Below are 21,557 nucleotides of genomic sequence, written 5' to 3'. Positions count from 1 at the left end.
ATATGATTTGTACTGTAAGAATAGTGAAAACACAACGGAAATAATTCAGCTTGGCAAGGATCCCATGGAAAGGACCGTTCATTAATACGTTGGACAGATATCTATGTAGTGTTTGTTTACATATGCAAAAAATATGAATGCGCATATATTTTTGTTTATGTGTGGGCTTATATGCATCATAAATCTAGTCTCTTAACAATTCATTGTTAAGCCCCCACCCAACTTGAAATGGCTTCTTTTGTTACTGTTTTTTCAGTTGACGTGTAATGAGCAGCTCTATGTTGAGCCAGTCTAAAGGCCCTGGCATTCTCTTGTTCAAAGCTAAACTCTGCAGAGGAACCAACATCCAGTGGCAGGGGCAACTGTATGGAAAGGTTGAGCACTTATGAATCACCAAAAAAGAGGAAATGCACCACCAGAGTGGACAGTGTTTTGCATAACATCTGCATATGCTCATTGATATGTATTGTTGCAAATGTAGAAATTATTATCATTTAAATAGAAATACAGCCCATCTCACCATACTGTGAAAGACTGCAGCCAGGCGACCTGTGTGTCTGCCTGTTCAGTCTGCTGTTCAGGTGCTGTTGATGGACAACTTCAAGCTCACTGCTCTCCCTTCAGGTGTATCTTTATCTTCAATGCAGAAGTGGACAGGACAGCCCTTCAAATAGAGGATGCCTTCACATAGAGGACTGTTCCCTGTAAATAAAGGACACCTTGCCACCATAGCATATATTTCAGTTGGCCAGCTGGCTGGTAGGTAATCAAACAGTCAGGCAATAGTTGTGATAACATACGATGCAAGTTAGAATTTTCAGATGGTAGACACTGAATCAGGACACAGAGGGACCTTAAAACAAAGGGATTGGCAAGCTGGTGTGTGTTGACCCAGCACTGGTCAGAAGCCTAGTGAGAGTTTATATGCTGTGGCAGGGAGGTGAGCTGATAACCTTAACTAAATGGGAAAGTTCACCTTGTTTATTGATTGAACATATTTATGTACCACCCTTCAACCCCAAAGGAAACAGTTAAATAACAGTTAAAGGGAAAGCAGTCTATTTTTGAGCAATGTCCTTCAGTGACATTGGAAAATAACCTGAAGTAGCTTTGGGACTGTGGTGGGACTGGAAGTGCGACATTAGAACAAAAGGAGGGATAGATACCAATGCAGGAATAAGATCCCCCTAAGTTGCACTAAATTATAATTTATTTCAATTAAAATCTTCCCCAAGGGATTTTAAAATAAAACAATCTGTGTTCTCTATGAGCTCTGTTGCAAAGTTATTTCTGAAGTCAGGATGCCAGGAGCCAAGGGTGTTTCTGGGAAGGAATCATTATGCTACCCATACAGATGGCCCACGGGCAGCTTGAAGCCCTGGGCCAACTTATATGTGGTCTGCAGATCTCTTTCCACTGCCCAGATAATTAGTGCTCAGAACAGCTGAGGAACATACAAATAGGTGCATGCCTCAGTTGTTTCCAGCACTAATCAGGTGGGCAACAAAGATGGGGAAAGTGTGCAATGGGATTGCAGCAATCCCATGTGCCTCCCTTCCTTCCCACTCCCCAGCTCCCATTCTCTGTGTACACACATGCACATCTGTTTGCATGCAGGAGAGAGAGAGAGAAAGAGAGAAAATGGCAGAAGACTGTGTGTTCATGTATGTTTGGCTGTGTGTCTTGCTATAGCTGGATCAGGCCCAGCATTAGGTTAAACTAAGGGTCAATCCAACAAGTCAATAAACAGGCAATGGTCAAAAGCACAGTTTTAGCAGGCAAGAGGGAGAGTTCCAAAAGAGAGGTCTGAAGAGCAGCCAAGGTCACAACACAGATAAGGAGTCAGATACAATGCACAGTCCAAGAAGCAGAGTCAAGCAGGAGCCAAGGTCAGTAGCACAAATATTCAATCACATAGCAAGATCAGAAGTACTAGGCAGTAGAAGACATTGTTTGTCGAGCCAGGGCTAGACTGACTTTATTGCCAGAGCTTCCTGAACCCCATGCGGGCCTCAGCTGCAGTTTGTTACAGGCCTTGCTCCTGAGGAGTCTCTTCCTCTTGAGTAGTCCTTCTTTCTTTTCAAGCACTTCGCCTTAAAGGAGCCCTGCTAGCCTGCCTCTTGAGACGACAATGCTCTTGGAGGTAGGTGGTTGCCCAGCCTCTGCCTCAGAGGCAGAACTCCCAAATAATTTTTGTGAACCGTCCAGAGAGCTTTGGCTATTGGGTGGTATAGAAATGAAATAAATAAAGAAATGAAATAAATAAACAAACAAACAAACTCCCCTCCTCCTGGAGGGATGGAACCATGGTCATCTCCACTGAGGGCCCACGCTCCCCAGGGGCTCCTGCCATGGCAGCTCCTTGATGTTGGCCGTATCTGGGAGCTCTAGCTCCTCCTCAGAGGAGGGGTCCTCCAGAGGGGGCATGACACTGTGTGTGAGTGAGAGAGAAAGGGGGAGGGGGATCGAAGGCCCTGCCCACTTCTGGCCATACGACACCCAACACTAGCATGTGCCCCACAGGAGCAAAAGGATGGCTCATCCCTGCCACACAAGTAAGTTTACATGGGGACATTTTCAGGGGATGAATGGAGTGTCGCTCTTGGCAGATGAGAGTTCCCACATGACCATCTGATGCAGGCAGGGGTCTCTACCTGTCTTGATGCCCTTGGTGCTCCCAAACTCCAATGCTGAGTCTTCCGAATCATGGATTATGGTAACAACAACACAGAAGCTGCCTAAAATGCTTCCATGCTAGAAAGGCTCCATTCAGGGCCTGTAACATGCATTGTCCACCACCTGGCATTGCTGCAACCAACCTGGGCTGTAAATCCATTCTGGGGTTCAGTCAGAAGCAGGCAAAACTCTAAAGGGGCTATCCAAGGTGTTGAACCCTGGTCCCAAAAATAGGTTCAGAACCTTGAATAGCCCCTTTATAGTTCTGGCTGCTTCTGACTGAAACCCAGAATGGATTTACAGCCCCACCAAAAGAGCCGCCAGCCTCCACTACCCATCAGCAGCACCATGTTGAGGGCCAAGTCTTTGGCTCCAGGTCTGCTCAAATGCACTGATTTTCAATGGAGTCAGTTTAGATATTGGGCTCCCAATCATCAAGTATACAGCAAGCATAGAGGAACTAAGTGAGGCACAAGCATGCTTTATCCCAGGGGTGGAGAACCTGTGTCTCTTCACATGCTGTTGGTTTCTAACTCTCATCTTTTCTGACCATTAGCCATGCTGGCTGGGATTAATGGGAGTTGAAGTCCAAAACATCTGGAGGCCACAAGTTCCCCACTCCTGCATTGCCATAAAGAAGCCATCATGTGCAAGTATTTTACATGGAAACCATGGGCTGTTAATCCGCTGTATCTAGTTTTGGTTTCATTGCAGAACTGAGATCTGAGCACTACACAAAGAGTGTTTCTTTTCCTGCTTTCCCACTACATAACCTCTAGGTGGCAATGTGGTATAGCACAAATACACAAGTGGAAAAGGTGTTTTCTTTCACAAATAATACCGCATTTTCCCTGCTCTAAAAAACCTTGATCTTTGAAAACAGAAGTGAAACTGGAGGCTCACAATGTCATCTAAAGAACCTGTAAACAACTGTGAGGGGGGAATGATGAGCACACAATAAATGCCTTGTGTAGAAAAGCTCTATGACATATATAGTCACCCTACATATTATGGAATCTACATGGAACCTGCTGAAGAATGCTTTTGATTGTTAGCTTCTCTACAAGGGCCTATAACATGTAGATTGGTCATGAAGCTGAATGATTCAACAGAGACCTGCATGAACTCAACTAGTATAGTACAAACCAGCTGACTTTTCAGCACCTTTGTGTGTGTTTTTGCTCTGTTTGTAATTTCTTCATGTCTGCCTTCTGTTGCCACAAGGTTCTTTTTGGGGGGGGGGGGAATCTGAATTATGTCAAACAACAATAATGAGTGGGAATTGAATACTCCACATGGCAGATGGAATACATTACATTAGTGGCCGAAGTAAGATCCACACACACACTTATTACAAAATGATCACTCGCACATGTTTCCTTCATCCAAATGTCAGTCTTATAATTTTCTTATGCATAGCAGAAAATCAACCTTGAGAAGGACAGCTGTCAAATTATTCAATGCAGCCATCTACTTTACTGCATAAAACAGTCCTACTTATCCAATATATCATGTTGCATGTTTTGAGGGTGTAGTCTTAGAGATGATGTGCAGTCCAAGGGCTAGAGACTTGGCCTTGGAACAGAGGGCCCAAGATTCAGATCCTACTTCTGCCATGGACTCATTTTGCAGCCTTGGGCAAATTCTGTCTAAAAAGTCTTAGTTTTCCATTAGTATATTAGGATTAATTTTACCCCACTTCACAGGCTAGATGTAAGGAACACACATTGCTCATTAGATCAATACTAAACATCCATGCCCTTTGTGACAATTGCTTATTACTATTTTCAGTAGTAGTTATATTTCAATGGTCAGCTTAAACAATCTAAACAAAATACTGGGTTTGGCAATATTTTTTTAAAATCGGGAAGAAGAAAGAAAGTAAGGCTAATATGCTGCCTAGCTGAGGTTTTTCTAGGAGCATCTAGTATGTGAATGCACTTTCTTTCATAATATTTTCTCCATTGTGGTTGATCAGAAGTATGAAAATACCTATTCGGAATTACAAAAGAAAACATACCCACCAAGCAAATGCGTGTCATGGTCAAACAACATGTTACATTAATAACGTAGCATGTAACTTACTTTGTTTTTGCTTGAAAATCTGCAGGGCCCTGACCCTACCCCTAGACTGGGACCACTACATACAGGGAGGGGATGTTTAAACTTTCCCACCCAGCTGATTTGTTCACACACACACACACACACACACACACACGTGCCCACATGCAGGAGTTGAACAAAGAAAAAAAAGGCTTTATTGGTGCCAATGGAGGCTTTTAACAACAACAACAACAACCCTTGCACAAGGGGGAAGGATTTTAAGAAAGAAGTTACTTCAGGAGAAGGTTTAAACCTCCCTTCCCTGTACATGGTGGTCCCGATCCAGATCAGGGTCCTGTGTAGTACTTTCAATTAAAACAAAACAAAACACCAAAAGGGTCAGTTGCATGCTAAATAATTGACATAACGTATTTTGGGCCTCAGTTTGACACTGAAAGAAAAACACAGGCTTCACTGGCAGTATCTTTAATAGAAGCCTGAAAGCACCCACCATATCTGAATCACTTAACCTTCAAAATTCCAGAGACTGCTTTTGCCAATGAAATCACAGAGAGATTAATGTAAATGCAGTTATGGTACACTAAAGAAAATATGACCTATGTGTGGCCCACATTTCATGCTCCATCTAATTTGAAACCCTTACCTTTACCTCTTGTGGCGTCTCTCCCAAAGCATAAAATTCAATTGGATTCTGGGTCAGGAACGCAAATACATCTTTGAAAGCTTGCCTAAGCAACAAAAACTGATACAGTGCAATAGATGTGGGAGAGGGTCAGTGCCCACCCCCAACAAAGGAATCGTCTATGCCTGTATGTTTGCAGTCAGTAAGGATGAAGCTACAGAAATAACTGATTTACACTACAATCTCATGTACATCTATTCAGAAGTCAGTCCAAATGAGTTCAGTGGGACTTTCTCCCAGGGAGGTGTATACAGCAGCCTTCCTCAGCATGGTGCCCTCCAGATGTTTTGGACTTCAACTCCCATTGGCCCCAAACAGCATAACCAATGGCTATTCCTGGGAGATGTAGTCCAACACATCTGGAGAGCACCAGGTTGGGCAAGGCTGGTGTATAGGATTGCAGCCTACCAATACAGTCCTATGCATGTCTACTCAGAAGTAAGCCCCAGTGAGTTCATTGGGACTTACTCCCAGGTGAGCATGTATAGGATTGTAGCCTTCGGGTGCAATCCTATGCATGTTTAGACAGAGAAAAGGCCTACAACTTCCAGTATGCCCCAGCCAGAAGTTGTAGGCCTTTTCTCTTTCTAAACATGCATAGGATTGCACCCTAAGAAACTAATTTGAAGGTATAATCCAAATACCAATGATGATGGGTGATTGTTTAAGTATTATATTCAAGAATTGGTACAATTTAATCACCACAATCATAATCATTTACACTAAGCCCCATATGAGAGTTTTAAAACCTTCACCGATGTCATTTTGGCACCAGATAAATCATTTTGCTTTTGTTTGTTTTTTCCCCGGCTGTTCTTTCTTTCTTTCTTTCTTTCTTTCTTTCTTTCTTTCTTTTTTTTTTTACCTTACTTGGCTTTGTTGTTTTAATGCTTCTCCCAGTAATATTACTTGATGAATTCCAATGATAGTCCTACGTGGAGTAGGCCCATTGAAGTAAAGGGGACTTAAGTTAGATTAATATTGGATATAACCCACTTTTTTTTAGTATATTTTGTAAAATTAAATATTTAATTTCTATTTATATGTTATTGTTTTGTTAAAATTTTATAAGCTACTCTGGGAATTTTATTGAAGAGCAAGATAAATTTCTAAAACAAGGAAGACAGAACAACCTGTGGCAAAACATTTAAATTCTGATGGCCACAGCCTTTCAGACATGATAATATTTCCAATAGAACCACTATCTAATCCAGCAATCCTTGAACCAAGGGAAAACTTTTGGATTTATAGACTGGACAGATTGACTCCAAGTGGCCTAAATTTGGAGGATAGCACCACCTCCTGTACTCCTCCTGCAATCTGGGAATTCCATTCACAGCACTACTATTCTATAATTGTCATCTTGGGTACCTTATTTCAGCTCTTATAACAACTGTCACTAATGAAGGCAGAAGCCGAACTGTTTGGTAGAAATTAAAGAATATATATTTATTCCTGTTTCACCCATTGCTTTTCTAAAATATTGATTCTTATAATCTCAGGGAATAGATATTTGCGGCAATGAACATTGATTCTTGGTTTTCATTTGTCATTATTAAGTCCATAAGTAGGAGTAGGGTTTCATGTACGAAAGGCACTTACCTTTCGCGGATTATGTTTATGGTTGGGGGGAAGGCGCTCCGTCCCTCCCCCCGGAATCCTCGCCGGGGGGGGAGGTGCTCCGTTCCTCTCCCCCCCGGACTCCTGGCTGGCCGGCTGTGCTCTGCAGGGATTCTGCGGAGCCGCCAGCCGGCTCCGCCAGCAGCCGGACATCCGGCCGCTAGCTAGCAGGGACGCAAATGGCGGCGGCCATAGCCGCCGCCGTTTGCATCCCTGCAGTCAGCCGTCTTAGTCTACATAAATTTTATGTAGACTAAGACGTGCCAAAATAAGGAATGCAAATGGCGGCGGCCATGGTCGCCGCTATTTGCATACGCGCGTGTTTTTGGTTTTTTAAAAAAGTGAGACATGATAGGCTACGTAAACATTTACATAGCCTATCACGTGTTTTTTTTTTTAAACCTAGCCATGATAGGCTACGTAAATCTTTACATAGCCTATCACGTTTTGTTTGTTTTTTTTAAACTGGAAATGGTGGCGGTGGCAGCCGGTCGGAAGACCGGCCGCCGCAGCCACGGCCGCCAAACCACTGCTGGAGCCGCCGCCAGAGCCACTGCCGCCAGGAAGATCCGCCCAAGGTAAGTCTCATCCCAGGGGGGGCGGGGGGGGCAGGCCGTTCCGTCACCGATTTCAGGGGGCCGAATGCACTGGCATTCGGCCTCCCCAAGATCCGTGGTGGAATTTTCGTACATCCCTAAGTAGGAATACAAATAATGAGAAGGCTCAAATCCTTTTAGCCATAGGTTAAAGATGACCAAGGAACCTAACAAAGGGATGACATAGGTACACTTAGTACTATGCTGAAAATGTCTCCCACCTTTTTTTTCAACCATTCTCATTTAATTTGATAGAAAAGAAATTGCATTCAAAAATAAATTCTATGATAAAGAAAATTTTGGAGAAATTCTCATGGGTTAGGTTTGAAATTCTTGTGCTTACCTTACTTAGGAGGTGGCCAAGGAGCGTGTGTGAGTGTCCTGTCTTTCACTGTACAGTCATCTCTCCAGCAGCCTGTAGCCTCCTCAGCTTTCCACACTTCAGTTAAGGCCCTGGGCAAGACATACTGAGGTAATTCCTCCCAGAGCACTTTTTCGGATCAGGAAGCACCGGCAGCCTGGGAGACTGCAGTCCTATGGAGGGATGTGTAATAGAAAGAAAACACACACATAACCCTTGGCCACATCATAGTGATTAAGTATGCTCAAAACACCACGAAAATAAATTTTAAAACACCCTGACAATGAGGCAGAAAAATGGAAGCCTCTTTCATGGGTGAAGAAAATTTTCAGGAAACTGGAGGACAGGTTTCGGCACAACACTAGCCCCACCTCTTCCCTGGAGCTGGACACAACACTGCTCCCCTCACACCTGCATTGTGGTGGATGCAAAATAGAGCCAGCCTGCCAACCCAGTTGATGCTGTTGCCACTAGCTGTGGCAACACAAAGAACCCAAAACCCCTTAGGAAAAAAAGAAAGAAGCTGTGCTATAACCCCTGCTGCCAATGGTGAGCCTTACCTGTCAGAACTGTTGAGAGTTTCTCCTTCCGCTGAGAAATTTGGCAAAATTGCCCCGCCCCCCATTTCTCTGCCCACAAATAGGGCCATTTGCACACAGCTCTAGGGGATGGACCTTTTTCAGCCTGAGGGCCGAATTCCATTTCAGAGAAGCTCTCGGAGGCCACATTCCAGTGATGGGTGGGGCCAAAGGCAAAGGGGGTGTAGCCAAGATACAAAAGGCACCAGTATGTTTAAACGTAAAGCTCTTACTGCCAGTAACCAAGCCTTAGGAGAAGCATTTTAACCTTTTAGAGTAAGGTGGGGCTAGGAGAAAGGCATGTGACTATCTGGGAAACGCCAGAGGGCCAAATTGGGACCCAACCAGGGCCAGAGTTGTTCTTGGGGTCTGAGGCTCTACACCCCTTGTGAAGGTTTGAGACCTACAGAGGCAAAGGAGGAAAAGGGCAGACTTGGAGGCCTGGAATTATTTGTTGGGAGGGGGTATCCCTGAGAGGAGTAGCTTCGTTTCCCCAATTAAGTTTCAGTTTCATTTCCCCAGTTAAGTTTCATTTCTTCAGGTTTGAAGCAGTACTTTCAGTTTTGAGGGAGAAGGGTATATAAAGAGAGTGAGAGAGCCAGTAAGAGCAGAGTTGGGGAGACCAGAGCCTGAAGAGGGAGCAGGAAGAAGCAGACTGGAAAAGTCTAAGTGCAGCTAGGGTAAAGGAACTTGCGTTTTGCAAGTTTTATTTTCTCTTAAGGCCTTTTGTATCACTCAGCTCTATTGTGTAAATACCTTTAGGGTACAATCCTATGGCCACTAATCAGCTGCTAGACAGCCATAGGATAGGTCGGTTCCCTAAGAAGCGACCTCCATCCCCTCCCATGCTGCCTCGTAGGCAACACAGAACCCCGTGCTCGGCGCTCGGAAGAGGAGCAGTGAAAACAGGATATTCCTGGGGGCGTGCCGGGGCGGGGAGGGCAGCAGTGCCATTCCAACACTTCCTATGCGTCAGCCGGCATCCACCCCCTGCTCCACCTTGCCGCAGCTAGACAGCCAAAATCGGCTGCCTAGCCATGAATGCAGGGCAGCTGATGCATGGAGGGGACGACTCCCTCCACACTTCTCCTGCCCTGCATTGGATAGGCGGCCACCGAGTTTGGAGGCAGCCGCTTATCCTGATAGGATTGTGCCCTTAGTTGTGATTTGCTTGCTTTAAAATACCAATAAACTGTTGTGGTTAACCCCTGTGTCTAGAGCATCAATCACCCTACGCCTACAGCCTAAACCCCATGTTATTGGAAAGGGAAAGGGAAAAGAAGAAAAGTGGGACTATTAAGGAGGCAAGAGATCCTTAAAAAGTTGCTCAGGGGGTCCAGGTCATAAGGAAAACCCTGACACTTCTGCTTTATAGGGATCGGGGGGCAGCCCAGGCTGCAAGCACATTACCATAAGGAAAATATTACAACTGAATTGTAGATTATGCTTCAGGATGTTTATGCTGTGCTTGTATATATAAGGGGTGTCCAGATAACAAGCAACTTTCTAAACAGTGACCTGCCGGCTCATGCCATTCTTTAAAACAGAGAGTGTGTGTACAGTAAACTCCTTGTACAGCAAACTCTAGGCCTTTTCATTTGAGAGACAGAGATGTTCACCTATATGTGACATGGTCTCTCAAGTCCCAGGAGCACACAGCAGTGTGGTAGCCAGCTTGAAGCATGAGGGAGGGTCAAACACCATAATGAGTATGGACACTTAGAGTCCATATGCTAATTTGATAACTAGGCCTCTGAATGTACGTGCATAGAAGGTGACCCTAGATTTCAGAGACAGAAAGAGTGTCTAACAAGCTTTGGTCATTAATGTGTAATGAATATATATACATGCCAGACTGTCATGTCTAGCTATAAATACAAATAAGGCAGTCAGAAATGTATGGAGCTTAGAATAAAAAGGACACCCACCAACCTATCCTCCCAGTTTTCAAACCAGACAAGAGCTTTCTTGTCAGTTTATCAAAAAAGAGAGGACATAGTGGGGGGGGGAGCCATCTTACAAGTTTGTACTGGGCCCAGATAAATTATGCTGAAGCACTCTCCAGATGATCTAAGGCCAATGAGGGTGTATGAAATAAGGTATACCCTGAAATAAGCATGGCCTTTTAGATACTGGCCCCAAACAGTTAGATGATTGGCACTGGCTCTTCTCAGTCCTTCTGGAGCTTCTGGCTGGAACCACTCAGCCAATCAAAGCCTCCTAATAAACATTAGTCACAAACCTCCACCAAACAGACTAAATGTAAATCTTCTCTCTATGGCCTCTTAAAATGGAAAGGAAGACAGGATTCTTCACCCACTCTAGGGAAAAACTTAAACTTCTCCCTCAGAAGAAATATAGTGAGGCAAGATAATAAACTCACAGAAATAATTTGCATGGCTCAGAGTTGTTTCTTGTTGTAAAATTGTTCGAGAGGGGATGTGAGGTATTGTGAGGCACAAGACAGAAGCATGGGAGGGCCATACTACAGTATAGCTATAAGCCATTTCTGCACAAATATTGCAAAAGATACTAACTATACTTTTATTATTGTATAACCCATGGCAATATGTATATTGTGCTCTCTTCTTATATATGGTAGTGTCTCTCACAATTTAACAGAATTTTGAAAGACTCCATCCCTGAACTAAAATTGATTGGGCCACTTCTTACATTACAATTTTCTATAGATATAGAGGTGCACACAAGTCCACCATTATAGGAGAAAACTGCACATGTGACTATTTCACTACATGTACAAATGGACACTTTATCTGCATGTGTGGTAGTCTATATGGTGTATACATTTTCCCCCTACACTCATCTGTAAAGGAAAAACCTAATTTGTGACATTTTTATTTATTTTATTTTATTTATTATTAAATTTATTAATCGCCCATCTGGCTGGTCACCCAGCCACTCTGGGCAATGTACAGCATACAATAAAACAGTTTAAAACAATAAAATTCTACAGTAAAAACATTTTCTAAAATACCCTAACCCACCCCAAATGCCTGCCTGAACAACCACATTTTTAATGCACGACGGAAGCTCATTAAAGAGGGGGCATGGCGGAGTTCCCTAGGGAGGGAGTTCCACAGAGTGGGGGCCACCACAGAAAAGGTCCTCTCCCTTGTCGCCATATTTTTAAAGGACATTCATATTCATGTCCTTTAAAAACACTACATTATAGTCAGTCTCTTTTTTCCTCTTTATTTTGGTACCAATCACTGGGATTTAGGCACAGAGATACATATTTCTGTTTGATTGACAAACTACTAAAAAAAATTCAATTCTGTCTTATAACCTAGACAAAAAACAAATGGTGCTCTGTATAGAATGAAATGCAAACAACCTCAGACTGAATGACTATCAAAACTCTAAGTCTTATCAAAGTGCTCCTTGGGAATGAATCTATTTTTAAGTCTTTTGTAAAGTTCCTATGGGAGTCAAATGTTTGGCTATCAGGTTGTTGTCCAAAGAAGAGTCTTCCAAAGGGTGCATGACACCTCCCAGCTCTCAGCCTCACCCCCAACTGGGTCAGGATAGGAATTTAGACTAGTCCTGAACCTGGTCGAAATTCATTCCCTCCCAATTGTAGGGTAATTTTTTTTTCTCCCTTGCAACCCTGCCCTATCACTGAGGTCATCAGAGGGCATGCTCCTGGTGGTACCACATAGACCTATGGCCTAACTGGAGTCCACCCAGAGAAGAAGAGCCTTGAGTTTAGTGGCTCCCTTCCTGTGGAACTCCCTGCCTCTGGAGGTCATGCAGGTGCCTACACTGCATTGTTTTCCGTGCCTCCTGGAAACAGCTCTTTCCTAGGAAGCCTTCCTTGGTTGACCAGCCTCGGTATTATCTCATCAGCAGAGAACTGGGCAGTCAGAAAGAACTAGCTGAGACACTATTTCCAGAGTGTGTGGAGGGTGAGGCTGAAACAAGACTTCATTCCTCTAGTGCTCTAGGTGCTGACATCCCCAAATGCCTTGGTTAGGAAAACTGCAGCCTCCACTTTCTCTCCCTCCTCATTGGAAACACTAGTGATCTGACTTAACTTCTCATAAGTGAAATAAGATCCCAGGTGGCTGGATATGAGAAAGAAAAACAGAAACCATGGCCCTATCCACATTTACTCCTAGTGGCATGAGGTGTGTGTGAGTCTGTGTGAGAGGTATGGGGAGGGAACAGGGAGAGACATCAAAGATTCGTAGATATATGATAAAAAGCAACAATTTAGGGGAAACCTTTCACATTCTTAGATATTTTTGCCAAGTTTTAGTCAAGCAATTAATTTTGCAGATCTTCCAGCAACACTAATTACTGTCTAAATTAAACATTCTGTAACACAGGAAACTAGAAAGGTGAAAGATACTAATATAGTCTCTTTCATTTCAGCCTACAAGGAAAAGATGAAGGAGCTGTCCATGCTGTCTTTGATCTGCTCCTGTTTCTACCCTGAACCTCGCAACATCAATATATACACATACGATGGTATGTAACTTTCGGTGGATATTGTTTTACTAAGCAGAGATTGGTTTGGATTGCCTTAGAAAATGACACATTTTGCTCTTTTACATTCTAATTGTTATTTAGTCAGTGGTCTGATGATTTAGCAGTTGTTCCTACCTATTAGAACTAATTGCCCTACAGTTTATCACAAGGAATGTTTGCTCTTATTACCATCCTGATACAAACTAGTTCAGCACAAACTTAAACTGAAATATATGTTAATATTTTTAAAATATATAGTTATACAAGATGGGTTCCATTCAGCTTGGCAGGTGTCTGAACAGGCCATCTTTTAAAATATTTTAATTCAATGCAAAACCACTATACTCATTATTCCCAAGTTTATATATAGAATTCAACTTTTGTGGATGGTAACAGCTGGCAAAACACATTTTAATACCAATGTTTCAGTGTTTTATCTTCTCATATTAGGCTTCCTAAAATTGTAGGATTTGGCTTCCTAAGATATAGGATTAATGTACGTCTTTTTTTTTTAAAGTACAAAGATGGGAATATATCAGGAGAGCAGAAAGCATAGTATAAACTGCCATTCCAGGTAGAGGCTGATATTACTCTTTTGGCATATGCAAGAGATCACACATCTATATCAAGATGTGATATCAAGAGGAACTCACATCTAGTTTAACATATACCCAGTTTCCTTTGTAAAAAAAAGACTCTTTTGCTCTTTGTATTTCAGATACATTCACCTCTCCTTAAGTTTCCGCAACAGAGTATCACTGCAGTCCTGATCCTAAAACACTAGCCAGGATCCAAAGATCTACTGAGGGCTTCTCCACGTGTAGCTTTTATCCTGCTATTGAGCTTGGTTACTCACAGTAGTTTGCGTGTCCTTTAGATGATGTTGTCAACCTCCAAGGTGTCTCCCACACTAAATGACCTTTATACCATTTTTAAAAGATCAGAGATAATGAGCTATAAAATTACCATGCTTGAGTTCCGCTTGAGTTCCCTCATGAAAAGAGGAAAACCTGCAATAAGAGGAGCTAGATTGCAGCACCATCTAGTGGCTGTATAATGAAACATATGGAAGACTAAGATAAGGGGGGAAAGTGGGGGAAGGAAGTGCATGTAAGGGAGTCCATCATGATCCTGCATTTAAAATGGAAGCAGAAAGCCCCATTTTAAATGTGGGATTTTAGGCTAGTGTAGAGATTCTCTGTGTGCTTTATACCCCTGGCTTACTTCGTTACTGTAATAAGCAAGTTTTCCCACTCCATTGACTAAAAGCATCACCCAATAAAACTGCATTATTTTATTAGAGGTGCCACCCCATCCACTAGTACCATACAGCACTTTTTCTCTAACACTTGCTTACATGATGCAGGAAGCCACCCACAATACACTTCATCAATATCAATTATGGGCACAGCGTTTGCTTTAGATATTTTAATTTTACCTTCACAGATATGGAAGTTAAACAGATCAACAAACGTGCCTCTGGCCAAGCTTTCGAACTGATCTTAAAGCCGCCTTCTCCAGTCTCAGAAGCACCACGAACTTTAGCCTCTCCAAAGAAGAAAGATTTATCCCTTGAGGAGATCCAGAAAAAGCTGGAAGCTGCAGAGGAAAGGAGAAAGGTATTTAACCACTTATTTTAGGTGCAAAAATAGGAGTGTGAGTATGTGTGGGTGCCAAGGAAGAATCCACTCAAATTAATATTCTTCCTGTGGCACCTTAAAGACTAATATATTTATTGTTGCATAAGCTTCCTGTAGGCAAGATCTTGCTTCATCAGATACACGAACTGTATAAGTGTTGGGTATTATATAAACATGGGTGTACATACCATAACATGCACTATAATACTTAGTCTTAGCATTTATATTTATAGCACATCTCAAGTGTTTACAGTGCTTCATGTACACTCAGTATCTTAGTAATCCTTACAACAGCCCTGCAAGGCAGGCCAGCATTATTATCCTTATATGCAGGTGGGGCAGAGGGCCCAATCTACACATAGTTTGCAATACACTTTGTGACTGGCCCTGCCCCGTGGTAGCCATTCTGTGGTTGTGCCCATGCCACTTCCTCAAAACTCCAAATGTGACATATCCCCAAAAGATTGGGGACTCCTACCCTATTGTCTTCCTGCAGCATTCTAAATGGGTTTCTGAAGTTATCTTCTATGTATATGCCAGTTGCATTGTTAATTATTTCCAACTGTTGCAGTTGCGAACTAGTATGAGCTGATACTGACAAGAAGCCCTTCTGTGGCACATGCATTTCTGCACATTTTTAGGCTGCTTAAGTTCTACTGACTTCCATGTTATTTAAGCAACCTAACAGTGAGCAAGATTAGAGTCTTAAAAGTGACAAACCTCTGTTAAAAGGCACCTTTTAAGGCTAACCGAATTATTGCAGCATAAGCTTTTGTGCACTCGACTCCACTTCATCAGAAAGCTTATGCTACAAGAAACATATTAGTATTTAACATCCCACAAGACTTGTAGTTCTTTCAACTTTTAACACTATCCCCAGAAGACTGGAGTAGGAAACAACACCTCAAAACAATTTTTTGGTTGAAGATTAACATTTAGGGGAGCGGTTGTAGTGTGTCAGGTAAGAGCATGAACCTGAAGGTACCCAGTTCAAATCTCAGCTCAGCCATGGATTCCATAGATGATCTTCTTCCAAGTACCCCTCCCCTCCCCATAGGTGGAATCTGTAACCATCCAGATGTTGTTGTACTCTAACTCCCATTATCCCCAGCCAGCATGGTCAGTGGTCAGAGGTTATAGCAATTGTTATCCCAAAACATCTGAAGGGCTACAGATTCCCCAACACTGCCATTGGTGATCAGTACTATCAAAGCTCACAACTTCAGCCGGCTTTGGTAATATTCTGTGATCTGCTGTGCATGGAGATCTCAGCACTGGGGTCTGTTTGCAAATACAAACAATCTTCCTGCATACATATATAATGCAACTAGCCTGTCTTTTCAAGGGGAAAATAATAATTAAAGCAGGCACAGTTTACTGAAGATAATTGCTTTAAACCTGTTAACTGATTTCACACTATATTTGAATTAAACCCTTCTCTATTAATCAATCAATCAATCAATCACCCATCTGGCTGGTCACCCAGCCACTATGGGTGATGTACAATAATACAACAGTTTAAAACAGTAAAATTTCACATTAAAACATCATATTTCTAAAAACACCCTAACCCACCCCAAATGCCTGCCTGAACAACCACATTTTTAATGTGTGGCGGAAGGTCATTAAAGAGGGGGCATGGCAGAGTTCCCTAGCGAGGGAGTTCCACAAAGTGGGGGCCACCACAGAGAAGACCCTCTCCCTCGTCCCCACCAGTCTAGCTGTCCTGGCTGATGGGACAGAGAGAAGGCCATCTGAGGCTGATCTTGTTCAGCGGCCTGTCTGGTGTTGCTGGAGGTGCTCCTTGAGATAGGCTGGGCCGGAACCATATAGGGTTTAAAAGGTCGAAACAAACACCTTGAAAACAACTGACCAGTGCAACTCCTTCAGCACCATACTGCACAACTGTCAATCATACAGAATCCTGTATGATTCAGGATGCTGAAACATACAAATCAAAATCCATTTTTGCTCCTGGTTCTCTAGCTATTTATCATTTTAAAAAACGGTTTTACTCCTTATGCTTTTGTTTCATCCTCCCTCTGCTGTCCTTCCTAAATGTTTTCATTACTCACTGTTGGAAATATTTAAGTTAAGAAATCCCCATGGCAGTAAACACTACTATGCATTCATGCTACTTTGTAGCGTTGGACTCTTCTTGAAGGCTGGCTTTGCTGTTCCACAACTATGGTAGTGCTGTGCAACAGTGTGGCATTTTGCCACACCACTCACTTTTCAAGTTATCAGAATGACAAAAAAGAATTCCTCCAAATCCAAACAGAGAGTCCCCAATACAACAAGAAACTGGCCCATGGTTTAATGTCAATGGATAGCCATGATAGTGCGGTCACTGATCTTGAGCTGGACATCCTAGAGAGTAAAGTCAAGTGGGCCTTAGGAAGCATTACTAACAACAAAACTAGCGGAGATGACAGTATTCCAGCTGAGCTATTTAAAATCCTAAAAGATGATGCTGTTAAAGTGCTGCACTCAATATGCCAACGAATTTGGAACACTCAACCGTGGCCACAAGACTGGAAAAGGTCAGTTTACATTCCAATTCCAAAGAAGGGCAGTGCCAAAGAGTGTTCAAACTACCATACAATTGCACTCATTTCACATGCCAGCAAGGTTATGCTCAAAATCCTACAAGCTCGGCTTCAGCAGTATGTGATCCGAGAACTACTGGAAGTACAAGCTGGGTTTCGAAGAGGCAGAGGAACTAGAGATCAAATCACCAACATTCACTGGATCATGGAGAAAGCAAGAGAATTCCAGAAAAACGTCTATTTCTGCTTCATTGACTATGCTAAAGCCTTTGATTGTGTGGATCACAACAAACTGTGGCAAATTCTTAAAGAGATGGGAGTACCAGACCACCTTACCTGTTTCCTGAGAAACCTGTACGAGGGTCAAGAAGCAACAGTAAGAACCGGACATGGAACAACCGATTGGTTCCAAATTGGGAAAGGAGTATGACAAGGCTGTATATTCTCACCCTGCTTATTTAACTTATATACAGAGTACATCATGAGAAACGCTGGGTTGGATGAATCACAGGTCAGAATTAAGATTGCCAGGAGAATTATCAACAACCTCAGATACGCAGACGATACCACCCTAATGGCAGAAAGCGAAGAGGATCTAAAGAGCCTCTTGTTGAGGGTGAAAGTGGAGAGTGCAAAAGCTAATTTGAAATTCAACATTAAAAAAACGAAGATCATGGCATCTGGCCCCATCACTTCCTGGCATATAGAAGGAGAAGAAATGGAAGCAGTGACAGATTTTATTTTCTTGGGCTCCAAGATCACCGCAGACGGTGACTGTAGCCATGAAATTAAAAGACGCTTGCTCCTTGGGAGGAAAGCTATGGCAAACCTAGACAGCATAGTAAGAAGCAGAGACATCACCTTGCCGACAAAGGTTCGTATCATCAAAGCTATGGTTTTCCCAGCAGTAACGTATGGCTGTGAGAGCTGGACTCTAAGGAAGGCTGAGTGCCAAAGAATTGATGCATTCCAACTGTGGTGCTGGAAAAGACTCATATGAGTCCCCTGGACTGCAAGGAGGTCCAGTCAGTCAATCCTAAAGGAAATCAACCCTGAGTGCTCATTGGAAGGACAGATACTGAAGCTGAATCTCAAATATTTTGGCCACCTAATGCGAAGAGAAAAGTCACTGGAAAAGACCCTGATGCTGGGAAAGATTGAAGGCAAAAGGAGAAGGGGACGGTAGAGGATGAGATGGCTAGATAGCATCACTGATGCACTGAATATGAATTTGAGCACACTCCGGGAGAGAGCGCAGGACAGGAACGTCTGGCGTGCTATGGTTCATGGGGCCACAAAGAGTCGGACACGACTTAACAACTGAACAAAAGCAGAATTAATGGGATGATGACTGTAAAATTGCTGGGCTCAAAATACTTAGCTACCACACCAGCTTCCAAGGTTTTAAAAGGCAAGATTGTGTTGCACAGTAGCATCTTCCATAATCAGAACATTAATATGAAAATTATATTCCAAAGGGATGCATATTCCTAGCAGTTTTTTGGATTATGGTGCAGAAATTAGATGTGATCCTATTAATGGCTTTGCATTTGTGTGAAATGTAATTGGGCAAGTCCCTGCTGTTTAACATCCCATAGAATGGAGGATAATGATCACTTTTTTAAAACATTCATGCTGTTGTCTATCCACTGAAAGCCAAGTGTCTTTTACCAGTTAATGTCTTTTACCATCACGATTATGTGCAAAAGAGGCTCCCACACGCTTATGGACAAAGTCTTCTCTGATACAGGAGAGGGACAGCATCACTCAATTTCCTTTTCTAATCTGTGAATGCTGAAGCCAAACAAACCAGCATCTTAGAGCAGTGTGGGGCAGAGGATGTCTGCCCCCTCCTTAGCTGCAAGCTTTAAAACAGGGGTGTTGACCCTCTTTCAGCCTGGGGGCCAAACACACTTGCAGAGAAGCTCTCGGGGTCACAGCCCAGTGGTGGGAAGGGCTGAAAGCAAAAGGGTAAAAAGGAACAGCTGATTTAAACTTAAATCTCTTACTGTCCGTAACTTAGCCTTAGGAAGAGCATTTCAACCTTTTAGAATTGGGGCGGGGGAGAAATGTGCAAAACCTGGGGAACCACCAAACAGAGATCCTCTGAACTAGAAATTGTCCTACTCAATGTGAACTAGGGATGTAGGAAAAATCTGCAATGGATTCAACTGAGTTCAGATTGGAGGTAGTGGGCTCTCCCACACTGGAGGCATTCAAGATGGGGGTGGGCAGCCATCTGTCGGGGATGCTCTGACTTGGATTCCTGCATTGAGCAGGGGGTTGGACTTGATGGTCTTATAGGCCCCTTCCAACCCTACTATTCTATGATTCTATGATTCAGATTTCTATTAATCCAGCCTGCAGATTCCACAGTGGACTGGCTTTTTCCATGTTGCGCAGACTCTGCAGAGATGTGGACCTGTTTTTTTACTTGGGCGGGGGTGCAAATTTACAGTTGTGCTAATGTGCACTAATGGTAGTGCACATTAGCACTAGTGCACATTAGCAGAAGTGGAACATCCCCCCCAAAATCTGATTCCATGAGTGGATGACAGAACAAAAGGTGCCTGACAATCAACAAAACACAGATGGAACTGATTTAACAAAATCCATACATCCCTAGTCTGAACCCATATTAAATATTCATACGATCAAGACACTGTGTGTATATCAGTGTGAAAGACCGTTGGGCATGAAGTTGCTGTTGAAAATAGTTGCACACATTAGTTCCTTCCTCATGGTGAGCTGCTTGTGTGTTGGTGACATGCCACCAAGTGCAGGATTTTGCTGTTTGCCTGCCACATTAAGGACAAAACTAGACAAGGTGGTACGAGATCAAAGATTGCACCTCATAAATGGGAGTAAGTGCAACCATGGTGGGGAGCCGTATCGTACCTGACCTGTATTCTTCCCCTGTAGGGCTCAGGGGAAGATAACAGTGGAGATAACCACAGTGGCACTCCCCTATGTGCCGCTCCCCTTCCCAATGGCTCGGACCTCGGATTGGATAGAACAGTGGGGATTTCCTCCAGGGGGGATTCCCTCAGAGACTGGGCCTGGAAGGCCAAGCGTTGCTCCCTGGAGGAACATGAGGAGGATCCTCAGATGGATTGGGGAGCCTGGTGAACTGGATCAGGACCACAGACTAGGGCTTGTGCACCCCTGATCTGGCCTGAAGAAGAGTTTCATAAAACTCAAAAACTAACTCACTACTTTATGACTTTCATTTGGTCATAATAAAGACATTATGATACTGCTAAAATATCCAGCATTAATAAACATATTCCAGTGCTTTAGCTAAGAAAAATGACTTTCTGTAACTCAGTGGTTTGAAGTCAGATTTTAAAACAAAATTTACAAAATAAAACAACCCTCCCCCCATCCCCAGCCATCCAAAATATTGAGACATACTGAAGTCTTAACTTCCTGAGGCCGTTTTAAGGGGATGTTAACTTCCAAGACCATCTGCAATAATGTAAATATACTAAATATAAATGCACAGCTTCGTACCAAGATGCAGTTTTTAAAACCGCCCAGAAAAATTCCCTACAATGCCATATAAAATTTAAAGAAAATATAATAGCAGGATATTTGGGAGAGGCTTCATTGGTAGCAATATTATTCAGGGATCCATATTTCTCCAATGTTCTCAACAACAAAAAATCACAAGTGCTCTTTTTTAGCCTTTCATACATCATATGCAAGTACATGAAAATCTCCGTTACTGGAATTGGGGCTGGCTTTCTACCTCTGAAAACATGACATAGCCCATAGCCACCACCACCCCCATTTTATTTGTACAAATAATTAAAAGCAGTTTACAATTTTGTCTTTAAAAGGCCTACAAACCACATTAACTGCCCCCTACTTTTTTGGTGGACCCCCCCCCCTTGAACTTTTAGGCTGGCTAAAGGCCTGAAACATGACATTTGCTGACCTTTCACCTGGTTATTTTGACATAGAATTGGTTTACATTCATTCTTTTCAACTCTAATTTAGATTGATAAAATGAATATTGAGGTTATAACCTGTGTCTTTAATACAGCCTTCTGTGTCTTGAATACAGCCTTCTCTAACCTGGTGGTCTCCAGATGTGTTTGACTACAACTCCCATCAACTCTAGCCAGGATGATGGCTGGGGATAATGGGGGTGTAATCCAACACATCTGGAAGGTTGCTTCAGTAGATGTGTTCAACAGAGAATCTGAATGGCTACAGCTCATCATGCAGTGTGTGTGTGGGGGGGGGATTGCCTTCCACCTATTAAAAACTAAGGTACTGGATCCCACTCGTCCTT

The 21,557-nt window shown here is 42.9% G+C and overlaps 1 protein-coding gene across 1 annotated transcript in view; it reads left to right on the top strand.

Moving 5' to 3' along the window:
- The window catches only part of STMN2 (stathmin 2), a 40,245-nt gene that overhangs the window by 16,221 nt on the left and 2,467 nt on the right, over window positions 1-21,557 (top strand). The window contains exons 2-3 of the mRNA XM_084848033.1: window positions 12,973-13,068; window positions 14,515-14,687. Coding sequence (XP_084704159.1) covers window positions 12,973-13,068; window positions 14,515-14,687 — 269 coding nt within the window. The remainder of the gene's footprint in view (window positions 1-12,972; window positions 13,069-14,514; window positions 14,688-21,557) is intronic.

The sequence above is a fragment of the Heloderma suspectum genome, chromosome 4 (assembly GCF_057233095.1).
Source record: "Heloderma suspectum isolate Gila_16-S chromosome 4, 16-S_ref, whole genome shotgun sequence".
In the NCBI taxonomy this organism is placed as follows: Eukaryota; Metazoa; Chordata; class Lepidosauria; order Squamata; family Helodermatidae; genus Heloderma; species Heloderma suspectum.
This window is presented reverse-complemented; position numbering and strand designations above follow the sequence as displayed.